Source organism: Piliocolobus tephrosceles, chromosome 21 (assembly GCF_002776525.5).
Source record: "Piliocolobus tephrosceles isolate RC106 chromosome 21, ASM277652v3, whole genome shotgun sequence".
Classification (NCBI taxonomy): Eukaryota; Metazoa; Chordata; class Mammalia; order Primates; family Cercopithecidae; genus Piliocolobus; species Piliocolobus tephrosceles.
Genome location: NC_045454.1, coordinates 20,774,731 through 20,793,218, shown reverse-complemented (window position 1 = coordinate 20,793,218; position 18,488 = coordinate 20,774,731). Strand labels below are relative to the sequence as shown.

General features: G+C 42.7%; 1 protein-coding gene across 3 annotated transcripts in view; it reads left to right on the top strand.

Moving 5' to 3' along the window:
- Positions 1-18,488, top strand: part of ZNF566 (zinc finger protein 566) — a 47,228-nt gene that overhangs the window by 15,254 nt on the left and 13,486 nt on the right. For 2 of the 3 annotated variants that reach the window (XM_023195827.2, XM_023195829.2), the window contains 2 exons: positions 3,141-3,267; positions 3,591-3,689. In XM_023195827.2, coding sequence (XP_023051595.1) covers positions 3,141-3,267; positions 3,591-3,689 — 226 coding nt within the window. The remainder of the gene's footprint in view (positions 1-3,140; positions 3,268-3,590; positions 3,690-18,488) is intronic. The other variant, XM_023195828.2, reaches the window with a different exon arrangement.

Genomic DNA, 18,488 nt, shown 5'->3' with positions numbered 1-18,488 from the left:
CCCCCCCCCCCCCCCCATTTTTTTAAATTTGAGATGGAGTCTCGCTCTGTCTTCTAGGCTGGAGTACAGTGGCACAATCTCGGCTCACTGCAACCTCTGCCTCCCGGGTTCAAGTAATTCTCTTACTTCAGCCTCCTGAGTAGCTGGGATTACAGGCGCCCACCACTACACTCGGCTAATTTTTGTATTTTTGGTAGAGATGAGGTTTTGCCGTGTTGTCCAGGCTGGCCTCGAACTCCTGACCTCAAGCAATCCACCTGCCTCAGCCTCCCAAAGAGCTGGGATTACAGGCATGAACCACCGTGCTCAGCAAAAAATTTATATTCTTAACTCACAGTTATGTATGAATCAGCCAAGTGGTTGAATAACAAATTTCTCTGAAGAAGTTTTAATTTAGATTAATGTCCATCAGAAAATCCCTAGCAATTTCATCAAGAATACTTATTTCTTTCCATAAAGAGGTTGAGAATTATGTAATGTAAAAATGGTCTGACCCAGATCAGGTGTGGATAATTTTTTTATACTGGTTTCCAGGGCCCCCTTTCAGGAAAAGGACATGCATTTCCTCCTAAACAACCCCAGTCTCCTCTCCAGTTACCCCCGCTTTTAAACAATGTTTACATACTCATTTACAAAGTCCTTTGGCATCTCCTATCTCAGGCTTCTACCAAAAATCCTGATAGGACAGAAGGGTGTTCCCCACATTGAATTAATGAATCTAATTTGCTTGGACAGTGATTTGATGGGATGAAAATAAGTAATTAGGGGCACCTTATAGGGAAAAGCCCTCATTAGCTCCATAGACCTGGGTTTTCCAATAAGAAAATACATGCTGTGGTTTTGTTTGATTTCAGTGCTAGTACATGGCAAGGCCTCCTGGTTAATGAGCCTTTTATGCTCGAGAGTGTGACTAGTGGTTTGTACAAAGCTCTCACACCTCACTAAGCATCCATGAAAAATTGACGTCAGTGACCAAATGTGGTGACTCACACCTGTAATTCCAGCATTTTGGGAGGTTGAGGCTGGTGGTTTGCTTGAACCCAGGTGACTAGCCTGGGCAACATGGCAAACCCCATCTCTACAAAAAATACAAAAATTAGCCAGGCCTGTTGGTGCGTGCCTGTAGTCCCAGCTACTCGGGAGGCGGAGGTGGGAGGATCACATGAGCCCAGGAAGTCATGGCTGCAGTGAGATGTGATCATACCACTGCACTTCAGCCTGGGTGACAGAGGAAGACCCTGTTTGAAAAACAAAAACAATGATGTCAGTAATACCAACGGTGAAACTAGATCATCCTTCACCAATTTTCTGTAGCTTAGTTATAAGGGGAATTTACAGCTGGGCAGTAGGTGGTTATAAATAAGATTGGGCCAATGTTGGAGAAGTCTTTAAAGATCACCTGCAGCCTGAATTTCTAAAGGCAAAAGAATAGATATCATTTATAGGCTTATAATAAATATTATTCAAATTATATGTTACAACAAATTTGAATAGTATTTGTTGTAACATGGAACATTTCTTATTATATAATAGTCTGGGCCGGGCACAATGGCTCACGCCTGTAATCCCAGCACTTTGGGAGGCCGAGGCGGGCGGATCACAAGGTCAGGAGATCGAGACCACGGTGAAACCTTGTCTCTCCTAAAAATACAAAAAAAATTAACTGGGCACGGTGGCGGGCGCCTGTAGTCCCAGCTACTCAGGAGGCTGAGGCAGGAGAATGGCATGATCCCGGGAGGCGGAGATTGCAGTGAGCCAAGATCGCGCCACTGCACTCCAGCCTGGGGGACAGAGCGAGACTCCGTCTCAGACCGCCAAAAAAAAAAAAAAAAGTCTGGCATAGGAATGGATCAGAGTCTTATATGCTAATTTTATTTTCTAAGATACAAATTTTTTACAAGTAATTTTACACATGTCTACAAGGGAAGTAGTTCATTTCTGGTTTTGTCCCATTACCAGTCCTACTCCAAGCAACTCTTGAAAATTGGTTTACTACCATTTTTTGATAAACCCACTGTAGTCATTATCTCTTGATTGATTGCAAAGTTAAAGGGAGCATTGTATTCCCATACTGCACTTTCATTTCTCCCGACTGTTACCATATCACCATTTTTTGTTAAATCAACAGTATACACCTTATTATGGCTGCAAATATTACTGTCTGCCAAGCGAGCTCATAGTTTTGTTCTATACAACCCTTCATTTTCCTAGGTTAATTGCTTTCCCCCCTATTTGCTTAGTCATTTGTGTGTTTATGTCCAGAATCTCCAGCATCACCGCCACAGGCCAGTCAATACATTTTCCCTCTGGTCAGACACATCAGTTCCTTTTGATGTAGAGATTTGCTTCCCCATTTCCTGTATCCTTGTTCCCATCTGGTCTGGTTTACTCTCTCAGTCACAGCTTTCCTGAGACTTTACCTATTTCCTGAATCCTGTGTTGTCTTCTTTTTTTATTTACTCCCTCGTTATTGTGGAGCATATCCTCTAGAAGTTTCCGAAGAAACTCTTCTTGAGTCCTTGGATGTCTACAAATGTCTTTTCTCAACACTCAAAGCAGAATGATAGTTTGTTTATGAAAGTCTAGGTCAGAGTTTATTTTCTCCATCAGAATATTGAAGAATTGTTCTTATTGTTTCTTGCTTTTAGGGGTGTTCTTGAGAATTCCATTGCCCCTCTAATTTTTGATGCTTTTTATATGACCTGCTCTTCGCTCTGGAGGCTTTTAATGTCTTGTCTTTATCCCTTATTCTGAAATTTGACTTTCAGCTATTTGGGAAAAGAGAGGGAGAAAGATCAAATGTATTGTTGATTTATTATATGACAGGTATAGTGCGAGGCATTGCATATACAATTTCATTTAATTGGGAAAGCCCTCTTGGCTGAATTTTTGTACCTTCCCAACCTTGTTTGGATAATGGAGGTATCCTGCCGTACTCAGGCAGTTTCATTTGGAGGAAAAAGAACGACATGGAAACCCAGTGATTCAGTTGTGCTTATTTGATTACAGTCCTCCACTGCATCCCAGACATTCATATGCTATGTTTTACTTCCTCTACCTTAATCTTTTTCTTCTCTCTTTCCTTCACAAAAATACTTTTTTAAAAATTAATCAAGTCATATACGTGGTTATTGTTCCAGGAGTCAGTGATGTTCAGTGATGTGTCCATAGACTTCTCTCAGGAGGAGTGGGAATGCCTGAATGATGATCAGAGAGATTTATACAGAGATGTGATGTTGGAGAATTACAGCAACCTGGTTTCAATGGGTAAGGACATCTGTCCATAGTAATTTAGATTCTCCCCTTGGAAGGCCTACTTCCTCCAATGTGAAATGCTCACCTGGCTTTCAAAAACCAGTCGAATTTTGACATCCTGTTCTCACAGGAATGTTCTGAATATGGTAGAGTTAGAAAAAGGAAGCTGCATTGAGTTTTGGGAGATGTTTTACATCTTCCATTATGTTTCATAAGTCCGTTGTACCTCTCTTTGACTCTTCTCGCAGTGCTATGTCTTTCTTTATAATGAAGGGACTGGATTTGAATTCTAGGATATTCTCATGATAAATTTGTTTTGTTACTTCTTTTGTAAGCAGGGCATTCTATTTCTAAACCAAATGTGATCTCCTACTTGGAGCAAGGGAAGGAGCCCTGGTTGGTTGACAGAGAGCTAACAAGAGGCCAGTGGCCAGGTAAGTGAGGCACAGCAGGTAATATGTGATTTGGCCAGTAGAGAGACTGCATCTTTTAGATGCTATCTGGGAAACTCTCCTCAAAGGCTTTTGGCCTGTTGTGCAAATGTAAGACCTTTTCTACATGAGCTTTCAGATGATCCTACCTTTCCCCCTTACCTAACACACTTTGCCTGCTTTTCTTCTCTTATTCTTCTCTCTCAGTTCTAACCAACTGGTGCCCTCCTCCACCCTTTCTAGTGATACTCCTTTCTATCCATATTTTGGGTCCATTTCCTTCCTAGCTTCTCATCCCCCTTTGTATTTAGTCTAATAAAAGCATCACTGTCTCCAGAAATAGATTTTTTCCTGCACTGCCCAAGACTTATTTTCTTTTACTAAGTTTTTTTGGGATGGGGTTTATGCCTTCATTGATTCATTAATATTTTTTACCAACATTTACTGATTTTCTAACATGTATAAGGCACTCGGCTAGGTGCTGCAGAGTTTAAAAAAGGAATAAGCAATTTCAAAACTTACTGCCTAGTAGAAGTACTAGAACATGTCTACAAATAACTTCTACAAAGTAGAACCACCATAAGTGAAGTTAAAATAGGGAGCTTAACAGAAAGCGAGGGCTAACAATGTAGAAGAGGTGTTGATCCACATAGAAGTCATAGGGGGAGATTTTGGTGTGAGCGTCATTGACTTTATATAGAGGGTTGGAAATAAAGGGCCTGTGTCTCCGTGGAGAAGGTAAGAGCTGGCAAAGAGAGATTTGGTATGGAGGAGGAGGACAGCACATTCATTCATTTAGTTTATGTTTCTGGAGTGCCTATGGTATGCCCAGCACTATTCTCAACACTGAGGTTATTTACAGTAATGAATAGAACATGCGTGATTGGGTGCAATGACTCATGCCTGTAATCCCAGCCCTTTGGGAGGCTGAGGCAGGAAGATTACCTGAGGTCAGGAGTTCGAGACCAGCCTGGCCAACATGATGAAACCCCATCTCTACTAAAAAATACAAAAATCAGCCGGGTGTGGTGGCAGGCACCTATAATCCCAGCTACTCAGGAGGTTGAGGCAGGAGTATCACTTGAACCCGAGAGGTGGAGGTTGCAGTGAGCCAAGATCATGCCACTGCACTCCAGCCTGAAGAAAAAAAAGAGCATGCATAATCTCTGTTCCCAGAGCCTACCCCACAGTGTAAGGAGAGATATGAAAATAGATGAATATATAACATACCAGGTAATAGTAAATACTAAAAAGAAATAAGAAGTAGAGGAAGGGGATAAAGGATGATATTTTATGTGAAGAAGCAAGAGAAATTTACCATATCTTACCAAATGATATGGTAACATTTGGGCAGAGACCCAAAGAAGTACCACAGTAAGTCATTGTAAATGGGTACTAGGCGGAAGACTGCTCCAGATGGAGGAACGCAGACCTTCAAAGGCCTGAGGCAACTGTGCATTGGCTGTGTTTGAGGAGCAGCTCCAGAGGCCAGTGACTGGTAGCAGAGGGGTACGTGGGTGGGTGAAGGGGTGGCCTGCCTCTCCACACCTGTGGGTGCTTCTCGTTAGGTGGGACGAGAGACTTGAGAAAAGGAAATAATACACAGAGACAAAGTATAGAGAAAGAAAAGCGGGACCCAGGGGACCAGTGCTGTGTTTTCAGAGGACCCACACTGGCACCGGCCTCTGAGTTCCCTTAGTATTTATTGATAATTATCTTTACCATCTAAACGATAGGGGGAGTAGCTAGAAAATAGGATCATTGTAGGGAGGAAATCAGCAGTAAGACATAAGAACAAAAATCCTTGTAACATGAATAAGTTTAAAGGAAAATGCTGTGCCTTGAGATGCATATGCAAACATCTCCATAAACCTTTTAGCAGTATTGCTCCAGCAAGCCCCACCTTATTCCTAAAGGCGGTTTCTCCTTACTCAGTAAACAAGGCACACAATGGGTTTTACACCGAGATGTTACATTGCCCGGGGACGGGCAGGATTTTTAACCATCAAGCCTCTTTCAGGTACTTGTTTAACAAAGACACATCCTGCACAGCCCAATACCCTTTTAACCTTAAATCACCTTCGCACATGTCTCTTGCAAGGACAAAGTTGGGGGTAGGGTCACCGATTAACAGCATTTCAAATATAGAACTAAATGGAGTCTCTTATGTCTACTTCCTTCTATATAGACACAGTAACAGGCTGATCTCTTTCTTTTCCCCACAGGTGGGAGATGAGATCAAAGAGGGAGTAGTGGGAAAGAGTGGGTCAGTTTACGTACAGTCTGCCATACAGGCCATGGGAAATCTTTTCATTCTAAGACAAGAAGTCATCAGAAGGCTGTGCACCTAGAAATGGCTTGATGCAACTTATTTTTTTTTCTGTTTGTTTTTTTTTGAGACAGAGTCTTGCTCTGTTGCCCAGGCTGGAGTGCAGTGGCATGATCTCAGCTCACTGCAACCTCGGCTTCCCAGGTTCAAGCGATTCTCTTGCCTTAGCCTCCTGAGTAGCTAGGATTACAGGCTCATGCCACCACGCCCGGCTAATTTTTTTGTATTTTTTAGTAGAGACGGGGTTTCACTATGCTAGCCAGGATGATCTCGATCTCCTGACCTTGTGATCTGCACACCTCAGCCTCCCAAAGCGCTGGGATTACAGGTGTGAGCCACCACACCTGGCCATGTTTTTGTTTGAGATGGAGTCTTGCTGTGTCGCCCAGGCTGGAGTGCAGTGGCATGATCTTGGCTCACTGCAACCTCCACCTCCTGGGCTCAAGCGATTCTCATGCCTCATCCTCCCGAGTAGCTGGGATTACAGGCACCTGCCACCACGCCCAGCTAATTTTTGTATTTTAGTAGAGACAGTGTTTCACCATGTTGGCCAGGCTGGTCTCGAAATCCTGACTTCAAGTAATCATCCCACCTCAGCCTCCCAACATACTGGGATTACAGGTGTGAGCCACTGTGCCTGGACTTGATGCAACATGTGTTTTAAAAGGATTTCCCTAACTGCTTTGTAGAAGGCAAGGTTGGAAGCAGAGTGGCTGTTTAGCAGATTTTTATAGTAGTCTGGTTGGGATACAGTGATGGCTCAGAGACCATTGAAATGTTATCAGTGGCAGTGGAAGGAAGCGGTGGGTTTGAAATCTTTTCAAGGAAGAGTTAGCAGGATTCAGTCTTGGAGTGTAAGAGGAAAAGGATTCATGCTTTTTAGGGAGAGCCTGTGGAAGAATGGGCTTTGTAATTACTGAAATGGGGAAAGAGTAGATTGGGGGTTGCTTACTGGACGCAGCATGGATGCCATGCAGGCAGTTCAGTATAAAAGTCTGGAACTGGGAGGTCAGATCAACGTTGGAGGAAAATTTGGAGAGCCTTCAATATAGAGATACAGAGTCTTGTGACTGGATGAAATCTCCTAGGGAATAAATATAGCAAGGACAGAAACCTGAAGCACCCTGATACCTAGAGGTTTACAGCAGGAGAAGATATGGCAAGGAAATGTAGGTTGAACAGACAGCAGGATAGAAGGTGGACTCAGGAACTCAGAGAGAAAAGTACCAAAAAGATCTGGCCATGAAGATTAGATAGGTATGTAACAGTTTCTACATGCATTTTCTCATGTAATTCTGTTTTTTTTTTTTCTTTTAGTGCAGTTCAAGTACTTATACTTACATAGTTAGGCTGCTTTCTAATCAACGCTTGTTTGTAAAAGCACCATTCTTTATGCACATGTACATTCTTTATGTAAAAACACAACTTTATGCATGTAGATTATTCTGTATTTGCTTAGGATAGATTCTCAGAGACAAGATATTTCTTTTTTTTTTTTTTTTTGAGACGGAGTCTTGCTCTGTCGCCCAGGCTGGAGTGCAGTGGCCGGATCTCAGCTCACTGCAAGCTCCGCCTCCCGGGTTTACGCCATTCTCCTGCCTCAGCCTCCAGAGTAGCTGGGACTACAGGCGCCCGCCACCTCACCCGGCTAGTTTTTTGCATTTTTAGTAGAGATAGGGTGTCACCGTGTTAGCCAAGATGGTCTCGATCTCCTGACCTCGTGATCCGCCCGTCTTGGCCTCCCAAAGTGCTGGGATTACAGGCTTGAGTCACCGCGCCCGGCCAGAGACAAGATATTTCTGAAGCTTTCAGACACTCACAATGTTTGGTAGTATTCATTTCATTTGACTTTAAGAATGGCTTTTATTTTAAATCAATTTTTTTGCTCATTTATTTTACAAGTCATAGAATGTTGTTTTTCATTGTGAAAATTATCAAAAATACATGCCACACTCATCTACCCCTATTGTTGCACAAATATTTTCCTTTTTTTTCTTTGTTTTCGAGATGGAGTTTTGTTCTTGTTACCCAGGCTGGAGTGCAATGATGTGATCTCAGCTCACTGCAACCTCTGCCTCTGGGGTTCAAGCAATTCTCCTGCCTCAGCCTCCCAAGTAGCTCGGATTACAAGCACCCCGCCACCATGCCTGGCAAATTTTATTGTATTTTTCGTAGAGATGGGGTTTCACCAGGTTGGCCAGCCTGGTCTCGAACTCCTGACCTCAGGTGATCCACTTGCCTTGTCCTCCCAAATTCTGGGATTGCAGATGTAAGCCACCACGCCCCACAGCGGATAATTTCAAGTAAATCCAGAACCTCATGTCATTTCACCCTTGCGTAATTTTATTATGTAATTCTAAAAAGTATGGATATTTTCTCCCTTATATAACTTTAACGCAAAGTTATATACATTTTACAGTGGTTTCTTCGTATACTGGACTGCTTTATTGTCATTATATTGAGTACTTGTGAGAGTGGACGTTTTTACCATAGCATGATAATTAACTTGTTCATTTCTATATTTCATACTTTTAATCTGTTACTGAGTTTATTCTTTCAGTTTTTATGGACTTTGCAAAATAATAACATTTGCCGGCCGGGCGCGGTGGCTCAAGCCTGTAATCCCAGCACTTTGGGAGGCCGAGACGGGCGGATCACGAGGTCAGGAGATCGAGACCATCCTGGCTAACACTGTGAAACCCCGTCTCTACTAAAAAATACAAAAAAACTAGCCGGGTGACGTGGCAGGCGCCTGTAGTCCCAGCTACTCGGGAGGCTGAGGCAGGAGAATGGCGTAAACCCGGGAGGCGGAGCTTGCAGTGAGCTGAGATCCGGCCACTGCACTCCAGCCTGGGCGACAGAGCGAGACTTCGTCTCAAAAAAAAAATAATAATAATAATAATAACATTTGCCTATTGGTTTCCGGAGGGTGCTTTTACTTTTTTTTTGAAACAGGGTCTCGCTCTTGCCCAGGCTGGAGGGCAGTGGCACCATCATGGCCCACTGCAGTCTTGACCACCTCTTAGGCTCACGTTATCCCCCCACCTCAGCCTCCTGGGTAGATGGGACTATAGGTGCATGCCACCACACCTGGTTAATTTTTTGTATTTTTTGTAGAGATGTGGTTTTGCCATGTTGCCCAGGCTGGTCTGGAACTCCTGGGCTCAAGTGATCCCACCGCCTCAGGCTCCAAAAATGCTGGGATTACAGGCATGAGCCACTGCTCCCACCCTAGCTGCCTAATTTTTTAGTTTTTTTGAGACAGAGTCTAGCTCTGTGATCCAGGCTGGAGTGTAATGGCGTGATCTGGGTTCACTGCAACTTCTGCCTCCAAGATTGAAGCAATTCTCATGCCTTAGCCTCCCAAATTACAAGGATTATAGGCGTGCACCACCACACCCAGCTAATTTTTGTATTTTTAGTAGAGACAGGGTTTTGCCATGTTGGCCAGGCTGGTCTCTAACTCCTGGCCTCAAGTGATCCTCCCACCTGAACCTCCCAAAGTGTTAGGATTACAGGGGAGCCACCTCGCTCAGCCGAGTTTCCTAATTTTAACTTTTCTTCAACACTTGTATTTGTTTACAATTTCACCAGCAGTATATGAACATTCCCATTGTTGCACATGCTTCCTAATATACGGTATTATCAAACTTTGATTTTTTTTTTTTTTTTTGAGATAGAGTTTCGCTCTTGTTGCCCAGGCTGGAGTGCAATGACGCGATCTTGACTCACCGCAACCTCTGCCTCCCAGGTTCAAGTGATTCTTCTGCCTCAGCCTCCGAAGTAGCTGGGATTACAGGCATGCGCCACGACGCCTGGCTAATTTTGTATTTTTAGTAGAGATGGGGTTTCTCCCTATTGGTCAGGCTGCTCTCGAACTCCTGACATCAGGTGATCTGCCTGCCTCGGCCTCCCAAAGTGCTGGGATTATAGGCATGAGCTACCACACCCAGCCCAAACTTTGATTTTTATCAGTTAGTGAGTGTATAATAATAATTTGGTATGGTTTTAATTTACAGTTCCTTCTTTTTTTTTTTTTTTTTTTAATTTGAGACGGAATCTCGCTCTGTCACTCAGGCTGGAGCACAGTGACACGATCTTGGCTCACTGCAACCTCCGCCTCCCAGGTTCAAGCAATTCTCTCACCCAGCCTCCCAGGTGGCTGGAATTACAAGCACATGCCACCATGCCCGGCTAATTTTTATATTTTTAGTAGATATATGGTTTCACTATGTTGGCCAGGCTGATCTTGAACTCCTGACCTCAAGTGATCCACCTGTGTTAGCCTCCCAAAATACTGGGATTACAGTCTTGAGCCACCGTGCCTGGCTAAGTTTCTTTCTTTACTGATGAGTTTTAGCACACATTTTCATATCATTTTTAGTTTTTGGAAATTCTTTTTTTTTTTTTTGAGACGGAGTCTTGCATTGTTGCCCAGGCTAGAGTGCAGTGGTGAGATCTTGGCTCACTGCAAACTCCGCCTCTCGGGTTCAAACGATTCTTTTGCCTCAGCCTCCGGAGTAGCTGGGATTACAGGTGCCCACCACCATGCCCAGCTAATTTTTTGTATTTTTAGTAGAGACAGGGTTTCACTGTGTTGGCCAGGCTGGCCTTGAACTCCTGACCTTGTGATCAGCCTGTCTTGGCCTCCCAAAGTGCTGGGATTGCAGGTGTGAGCCACCACACCCAGGTGAAATTCTTCAGTGAATTGCCTGCTCAAATCTTCTGCCTGTTTTTCTGTTGAATTGTCTGTATTTTTCTTTTTTATTTTAGTATTTTTTTTTTTTTGAGATGGAATCTTGCTCCGTCCCCCAGGCTGGAGTGCAGTGGCATGCTCTCGGCTCACTGCAAGCTCCGCCTCCTGGGTTCACACCATTCTCCTGCCTCAGCCTCCCTAGTAGCTGGGACTACAGGCGCCCGCCACCACACCTGGCTAATTTTTTGGTATTTTTAGTAGAGATGGGGTTTCACCATATTAGCCAGGATGGTCTCGATCTCCTGACCTCATGATCCACCCGCCTCGGCCTCCCAAAGTGCTGGGATTACAGGCTTGAGCCACCGCGCCTGGCCGTCTGTATTTTTCTTAATAATGTGTAAGGGTTCTTTATATATTCTGCTTATGGGACTTTGCATGTTCTACAAACTACAAGTATCTTTTTACTACTCTGAATTGAATTTGGCTCTCTTTATGGTTTTCTTTTCTGTGAGCAGAAGTTTTTAATGATTACTGTAGTCAAATGTATCTATCTTTTCTTTTATGCTTCACACTTCTAGGGACTTAAGAAATTCTTCCTTAGCCTATATTTGAATCTTACATAAATGGAATCACCACATATGTATAGTCAGCCCTTCCTATTCGTGGATTCTGCATCCACAGACTCAACCAATCATGGATGTAAAATACATATAGTTGGCCCTCTGTATTAATAGGTTGAGAGCCATAGTTGGTTTAAACCACCTTACTGTGCCATTTTGTATAAGGGACTTGAGTATCTGCAGATTTTGGTGTCTGCCATGATCCTGGAACCAAACCTCAACCCTCCTCACCCCCCCACCCGGTACAGAGGGCCAGCTGTACATTGTTGTCTTTTTTAATATATCTTTGCCTGCCACAAGGCCATGAAGATTCTCCACAGTTTTCTTTTTAGTAGACGATTCTTGTTCCTTTCCATTAGAGAAAAATGTTTTCCTCTAACAGGCTAAATTTTTACTGTGATAAATTCAGATATGGTTAGCTTTATTCCCCTTATGCTTTGCCTCTGGGAGCATTTTTCAGTCTGAAGACTTACATCTTTTTTTTGTGTGTGATAGGAAATTCTTAGTAGTCATCTCTTCAAATATTGCCTTGTTACCATTTCCTTTTTTCCTTCTGTTAGACTGACATAAAACGTCTGTATTATCTCCTGTGTCTCTTACTCTTCATCTGTTTTTCCATTTATACTGCCTTTATATATATTTCTTTGGCCTTCATTTGTGTTGATTTGCTAATATATTCTGCAACAATGACTTTTACACTTTTCAACCTGTCCATTAAATTTTTCCCTTAAAATGGTATAAACTATGTTTATTTTTTATTTATTTTTTTTTTTTTTGAGACGGAGTCTTGCTCTGTCGCCCGGGCTGGAGTGCGGTGGCCGGATCTCAGCTCACTGCAAGCTCCGCCTCCCGGGTTTACGCCATTCTCCTGCCTCAGCCTCCGGAGTAGCTGGGACTACAGGTGCCCGCCACCTCGCCCGGCTAGTTTTTTGTATTTTTAGTAGAGACGGGGTTTCACCATGTTAGCCGGGATGGTCTCGATCTCCTGACCTCGTGATCCGCCCGTCTCGGCCTCCCAAAGTGCTGGGATTACAGGCTTGAGCCACCGCGCCCGGCCTAAACTATGTTTATAAACATAGTAGAATATGTAGAATGTATATACATAAACATATAATTATGACAATAATATTTACATCTGCAGACTTATATGTGCAAGAGATTTGTTAGGAAATACACTTAGGAATACCATTGCGGGATCTTGGTGTACATGCTTACTCAACTTTGCAAGGTGATGCCAAACTGTTTTCCAAGTGATGTATTAGTTTATGTGGGAAGTGCTTTTGTTCTACCATCACTCCTTGTGATAAGATTTTTTCATTTTTTAATAATCTGATTGATGAGTATGAAATCTTATTTTATCATTTTAAATTAAATTTCCCTGGTCGTTATTGAAGATAATTACCTTTCCATACGTTTATTGGTCATTAGTGTCTCTTCTGTGTAATGTCATTTTGATCCCTTTTGTATTAGGCTAATTTGTCTTTTTCCTAAGATTTGTAGGAATTCCTTGTATAAATTCTAGATACTCATTTTTGGTCAATCACATGTTTTGTAGATATGTTTTCCAGTTTACATCTTTTTTATTCACTTTTGTTATGATATCTTTTGATGAATAGTAATTATTTGTGTTAATATTGTCAAATTGTATGTTTAATGGTTAAATTATATATTGCTTGTAAACATTTTTATCTTTTTCCTGTATGCTTTATACTTTTTGGATCCTCAGAAACCTTTCCTAGCCCAATTTTCTATTTTAATTCCAAGATTTTTTTTTTTTTTTTTTTTTAGACAGAAAAAGTCAGACAGGCTAGAGTGCAGTGGAACAATCACAGCTCACTGCAGCTTCTACCTGCTAGGCTCAGGTGATCCTCCCACCTCAACCTCCTGAGACTGCAGGCACGTGCTGTCACTCCTGGCTAACTTTTTATATTTTTTGTAGAGACGGGGTTTTGCCATGTTGCCCATGCTGATCTCGAACTCCCAAGAATTTTTATGTTTTCGCTTTCTTATTAAAGCCCTATTAATGCAACTTTAATTGATTTTTACGAATAATATGAGATGCAGATCAGTTATTTTTCCTGCATAGAAAACGAATTGGCTGGGTGTGGTAGCTTATGCCTATAATCCCAGCACTTGGGGAGGTTAAGGCAGGAGGGTTGCTTGAGCCCAGGAATTCAAAACCAGCCTGGGTAACAGAGGGAAACACCGTCTCCTAAAAAAAAAAATTATGTTTCCCTCTCAAATGAAAACTCCATCTATTCTTCACTGATCAACAGTGCTCCTCTGTCACATATTCAGATTTCATATATGCACGGGTCTTTCTTGTTACATTGAGCCTTGTTATCCCTGCCTAAATTACTCATGTTTATATAAGAAGTCTTGATTTCTGGTAGGACATATCCCTCCACCTTTTCTTTAGGCGTGTTTTGGTTATACTTATCTCTGTGATCTTTCATATAGTATTAAAAATTACTTTATGTTTTATTTAAAATGTTGAGTTTTTAATATGTATAATTACATTGAATTTGGCCGGATGTGGTGGCTCATGCCTGTAATCCCAGCATTTTGGGAGGCCGAGGTGGGCAGATCGGTTGAGGCCAGGAGTTCGAGACCAGCCTGGCCAATGTGGTAAAACCCTGGCTCTACTAAAAATACAAAAATTAGCCAGGCGTGGTAGCGCACAACTGTAATACCAGCTACTCGGGAGGCAGAGGCACAAGAATTGCTTGAACCCGTGAGGTGGAGGTTGCAGTGAACCGAGATTGTACCACTGCACTCCCGTCTGGGTGATGGAGTGAGACTGTGTCTCAGAAAAAAAAAAAAAAATCAACAAAAGCAAACACAAAAATTAGCCAGGTGTGGTGGCGCACACCTGTTGTCCCAGCTACTCAGGAGTCCGAGGCATGAGAATCACTTGAACCCAGGAGGCAGAGATTGCAGTGAGCCAAGATGGTACCACTGTACTGTAGCCTGGGCAACAGAGCGAGATTCTGTCTCAAAAAAAAAAAAAAAAAAAAAAATTATATTGAATTTTTATATCACTTTAGTAGTAACTGATATCTTTATTATATTAAATCATGTTTGCCATTATCACAGTACTTTTCTCCATTTATTTAGGCCTTCTTGATGGTATTTCAGTGTATTTTTATAAACTTATCCCAAAAAAGGGCTTATAGTTCATTTGATATTTTATTTCTAGGTATTTTCTGTATGTTTTTGGGGGTCTACAAATGCAGTTGACTTGTTTATTGCATAGGGTATAGACAGAGATAATTCCAGCTGGAGTGTAGTGGTGAACCCACAGCTCACTGCATTCTGGACCTCCTGGGCTCAAGCGATCTTCCTACCTCAGCCCCTGAGTAGCTCAAACTGCAGATGTGTGTCCCCATGCCCAACTAATTTTTAAAATTTTGGTAGAAACCAGGTCTCCCTGTGTTGTCTAGGCTGATTTTGAACTCCTGGGCTCAAGTAGTCCTCCCATCTTGGCCTCCCAAAGTGCTGGGATTACTGCACCTGGCCCAAGATAAGCCTTCTAGTTTTGGCAGAAGGCACAGGACATGGGATTCTTTTTTTTGCGGGGGACAGAGTCTCGCTCTGCCACCCAGGCTGGAGTGCAGTGGCGCAATCTTGGCTCACTGCAACCTCCATCTCCTCGGTTCAAGTGATGCTCCTGCCTCAGCCTCCCGACTAGCTTGGATTACAGGCATGTGCCACCACACCCGGCTAATTTTTTGTATTTTTAGTAGAGATGGGGTTTCACCACATTAGCCAGGATGGGAGGAAATGGGATTCTTAACACCAAGAGAGATTGGAGCAATCTCTTGCTTGTGTGTGTATTTACATACATGTGTACATACATACATATATGTATATATACACAAATATGTGTCTATATTTCCCCCCCCCCATTTTTGCACATCCCAGCCTCCAGACAATCTCATAGCAGCAGCAGCAACAGTGGAAGCAGTGGGGGCCTGCAGGTATCTAAAACTACAAGGGGTAGGAATCTTCTTTTCCTATTAGAGTTGCTGTGGAGTGAACCCCCATTACTTTTTTTCTCTGTTTCCTCCTGCCATACCCACGCATAGCTATAGAAAGTATACAGCAGAGGGAGGTAACTAAAACCCCAGCATTATGACTGGAGAACTGAATAGGGGAGCTCCAGGGAACTAGAAAGTATCAAGAAGATACCAGAAAGGAACAAGTTCAAAAAAGCAACCGATGTTCAAGTTCAAAAAACCCAAAGTTGGCCCCGGCATGGTGGCTCACGCCTGTAATCGCAGCACTTTTGGAGGCTGAGGTGGGAGGATCACCTGAGGTCGGGAGTTTGAGACCAGCTTGACCAACATGGAGAAACTCCGTCTCTACTAAAAATACAAAATTAGCTGGGCGTGATGACACATGCCTATAATCTCAGCTACTCGGGAGGCTGAGGCAGGAGAATTGCTTGAACCCGGGAGGCGGAGGTTGGGGTGAGCCGAGATCATGCCATTGCACTCCAGCCTGGGCAACAAGAGTGAAACTCCGTCTAAAACAAACAAACAAACAAACAAACAAACCCAAAGTTCAAAAAAACTGTTTTTAGGAACTCTTAGGCTCATTTTTGCCTGAATATATGTGGATCTGTCCCTAAATAACATATCAAAGACTTTAAGAACTAAAGTGTAAGTTTCATATTGGATTGGATGGTGCACACAGTGGACAAATCCAAATAACACTGGAAAGGCCTTGAAAACTGACACTGGAGTCACAGTCCACACAAGGCTTGTTGGAACTTGCAGCCTGAACCCAACACGGTCAATACCTATTAAAACAAAAGTATCAACCATCTCCATAGGATTTATTTTATGTTTTATTATTTTTTATTTTATTTTTTTTCTGAGACAGAGTCTCGCTCTGTCGCCCAGGCTGGAGTGCAGTGGCGCGATCTTGGCTCACTGCAACCTCTGCCTCCTGGGTTCAAGGGATTCTCCTGCCTCAGCCTCCCCAAGTAGCTGGGACTGCACACATAGTGGCACACGTCTGCGGTTTCAGCTACTCGTGGGCTGAGGTAAGAGGATCACTTGAGCCCAGGAGGTCCAGACTGCAGTGAGCTGTGGGTTCACCACTACACTCCAGCTGGAATTATCTCTACCCTATGCAATAAACAAGTCAAATTAACCACTAAGCCTAGCTATTTTTTTTATTATTTTTTTTAATTTTTAGTAGAGACGAGGTTTTACCATGTTGGCCAGGCTGGTCTCGAACTCTTGACCTCAGGTGATCCGCCCGCCTCAGCCTCCCAGAGTGCTGGGATCACAGGCGTGAGCCACTGTTCCCAGCCAAGAATTTTAATTAGATGTATCTTGGTATAATTTCTGAAGTTCAAAGAAACAGAGAAAACTCCCCTGAAGTAACAACCTAGTGACTCAGGGTGTATCCTATGCATGTTTGTGTTTGGTGCTGCCCCTGCAGTTCTCTAAAAGTTCTGAATTAGTTACCAGCCTCAAGCTATCAGGGGATTTAATATAGAAATCTGGATTTCTGGTTTTCTTTGGAGAGCTGGAAAGCAGCACTGGACCTTCATTCTTACATGACAGCTGTCTCCTGGATTTAACAAGCACTTAACCCCTTTGAGAAGGAGTACAGGCTCTTTCACTAACCACTGTCCCCACTATTGCCTGCTCCCACACAGACCCTGAGGGCACAGCCTGAGCTGCAACGTACATTTGCAATATTACTTTCCTTAATCTCACCTTCATTACTGAAGGATATTTTTGCTAGATATAAAATTCTGGATTGACAGCTCTTTTTTTCAGCACAATAAATTATTGTTCCACTTTATTTTGGCCTCCAGAGTTTATGAAGAGTAATCCAGTCATTCAAATCATTGTTTCACCCATAAGTAATACATTATTTTTTTTACAGTTCTTTCACTGTTTATTTTGTCATTCATTTTCAGCAGTTTGATTATGATATGTCTGAGTATGGATTTCTTTGGGTTTATCCTATTTGGGGTGGCTGAGCTTCTCAAAATGGCTTTGTTTGTTTTATCTTTCACCAAAATTGGTAAGTTTTCAGCCATTATTTCTCCAAATCTTTTTTGAGTCCTGTACTTTCTATTCTTCTGAAACCCTGATGACACAAATGTTAAATCTTTTCTTGTTCTACATTCCCAGAGGCTGTGTTCTTTTTACATTTTCCATCTTATTTTCACTGTTATTCATATTAGCTAATTTCTTTTGAACTATCTTCAAGTTTATTGACTTTATTACCTCCATTCTGCTTTTGAGCCTAGCCAGTGGTTTTTATTTCGGCTACTGCACTTTTCAGTTCTAAAATTTGTTTATTCTTCTTTATATCTTCTACTCTTTTGCTGAAACTTTCTATTTTTATATTGGTTTGCAGAGTGTGCATGATTCCTTGTTCAGGCATTTTTAAAATAGCTGCTTTAAAGTCATTATCCGATAATTCCAACATGAATCACCTTTATTTTGGTGTCTGTTGTCTTTTGCCATGTGAGCTAAAATTTTCTTTATTCTTCATATGTTGAGTGATTTTGGCATTCTGAATATTATTCTGTAAGACCCTAGATCTTCTTTAAATTCTATGGAAGCCAGGCACAGTGGCTTACACCTGTAATCCCAGCACTTTGGGAGGTCGAGGTGGGCAGATCACTTGAGGTCAGGAGTTTGAGACCATCCTGGCCAACGTGTTGAAACCTGTCTTTACTAAAAATACAAAAAAAATAACTGGGTGTGATCTCAGCTACTCGAGAGGCTGAAGCAGGAGGATCTTTTGAACCCAGGAGGCGGAGGTTGCAGTGAGCTGAGATCACGCCCCTGTACTCTTGCCTGGGCAACAGAGCAAGATTACATCTCAAAAAAAAAAAAAAAAAAAAAAATTTAATAGGCTTAGCCGGGCACGGTGGCTCAAGCCTGTAATCCCAGTACTTTGGGAGGCCGAGACGGGCAGATCACGAGGTCAGGAGATCGAGACCATCCTGGCCAACACGGTGAAACCCCGTCTCTACTAAAATATACAAAAAACTAGCCGGCAAGGTGGCGGGCACCTGTAGTCCCAGCCACTCGGGAGGCTGAGGCAGGAGAATGGCGTAAACCCGGGAGGCTGGAGTGCAGTGGCCGGATCTCAGCTCACTGCAAACTCCGCCTCCCGGG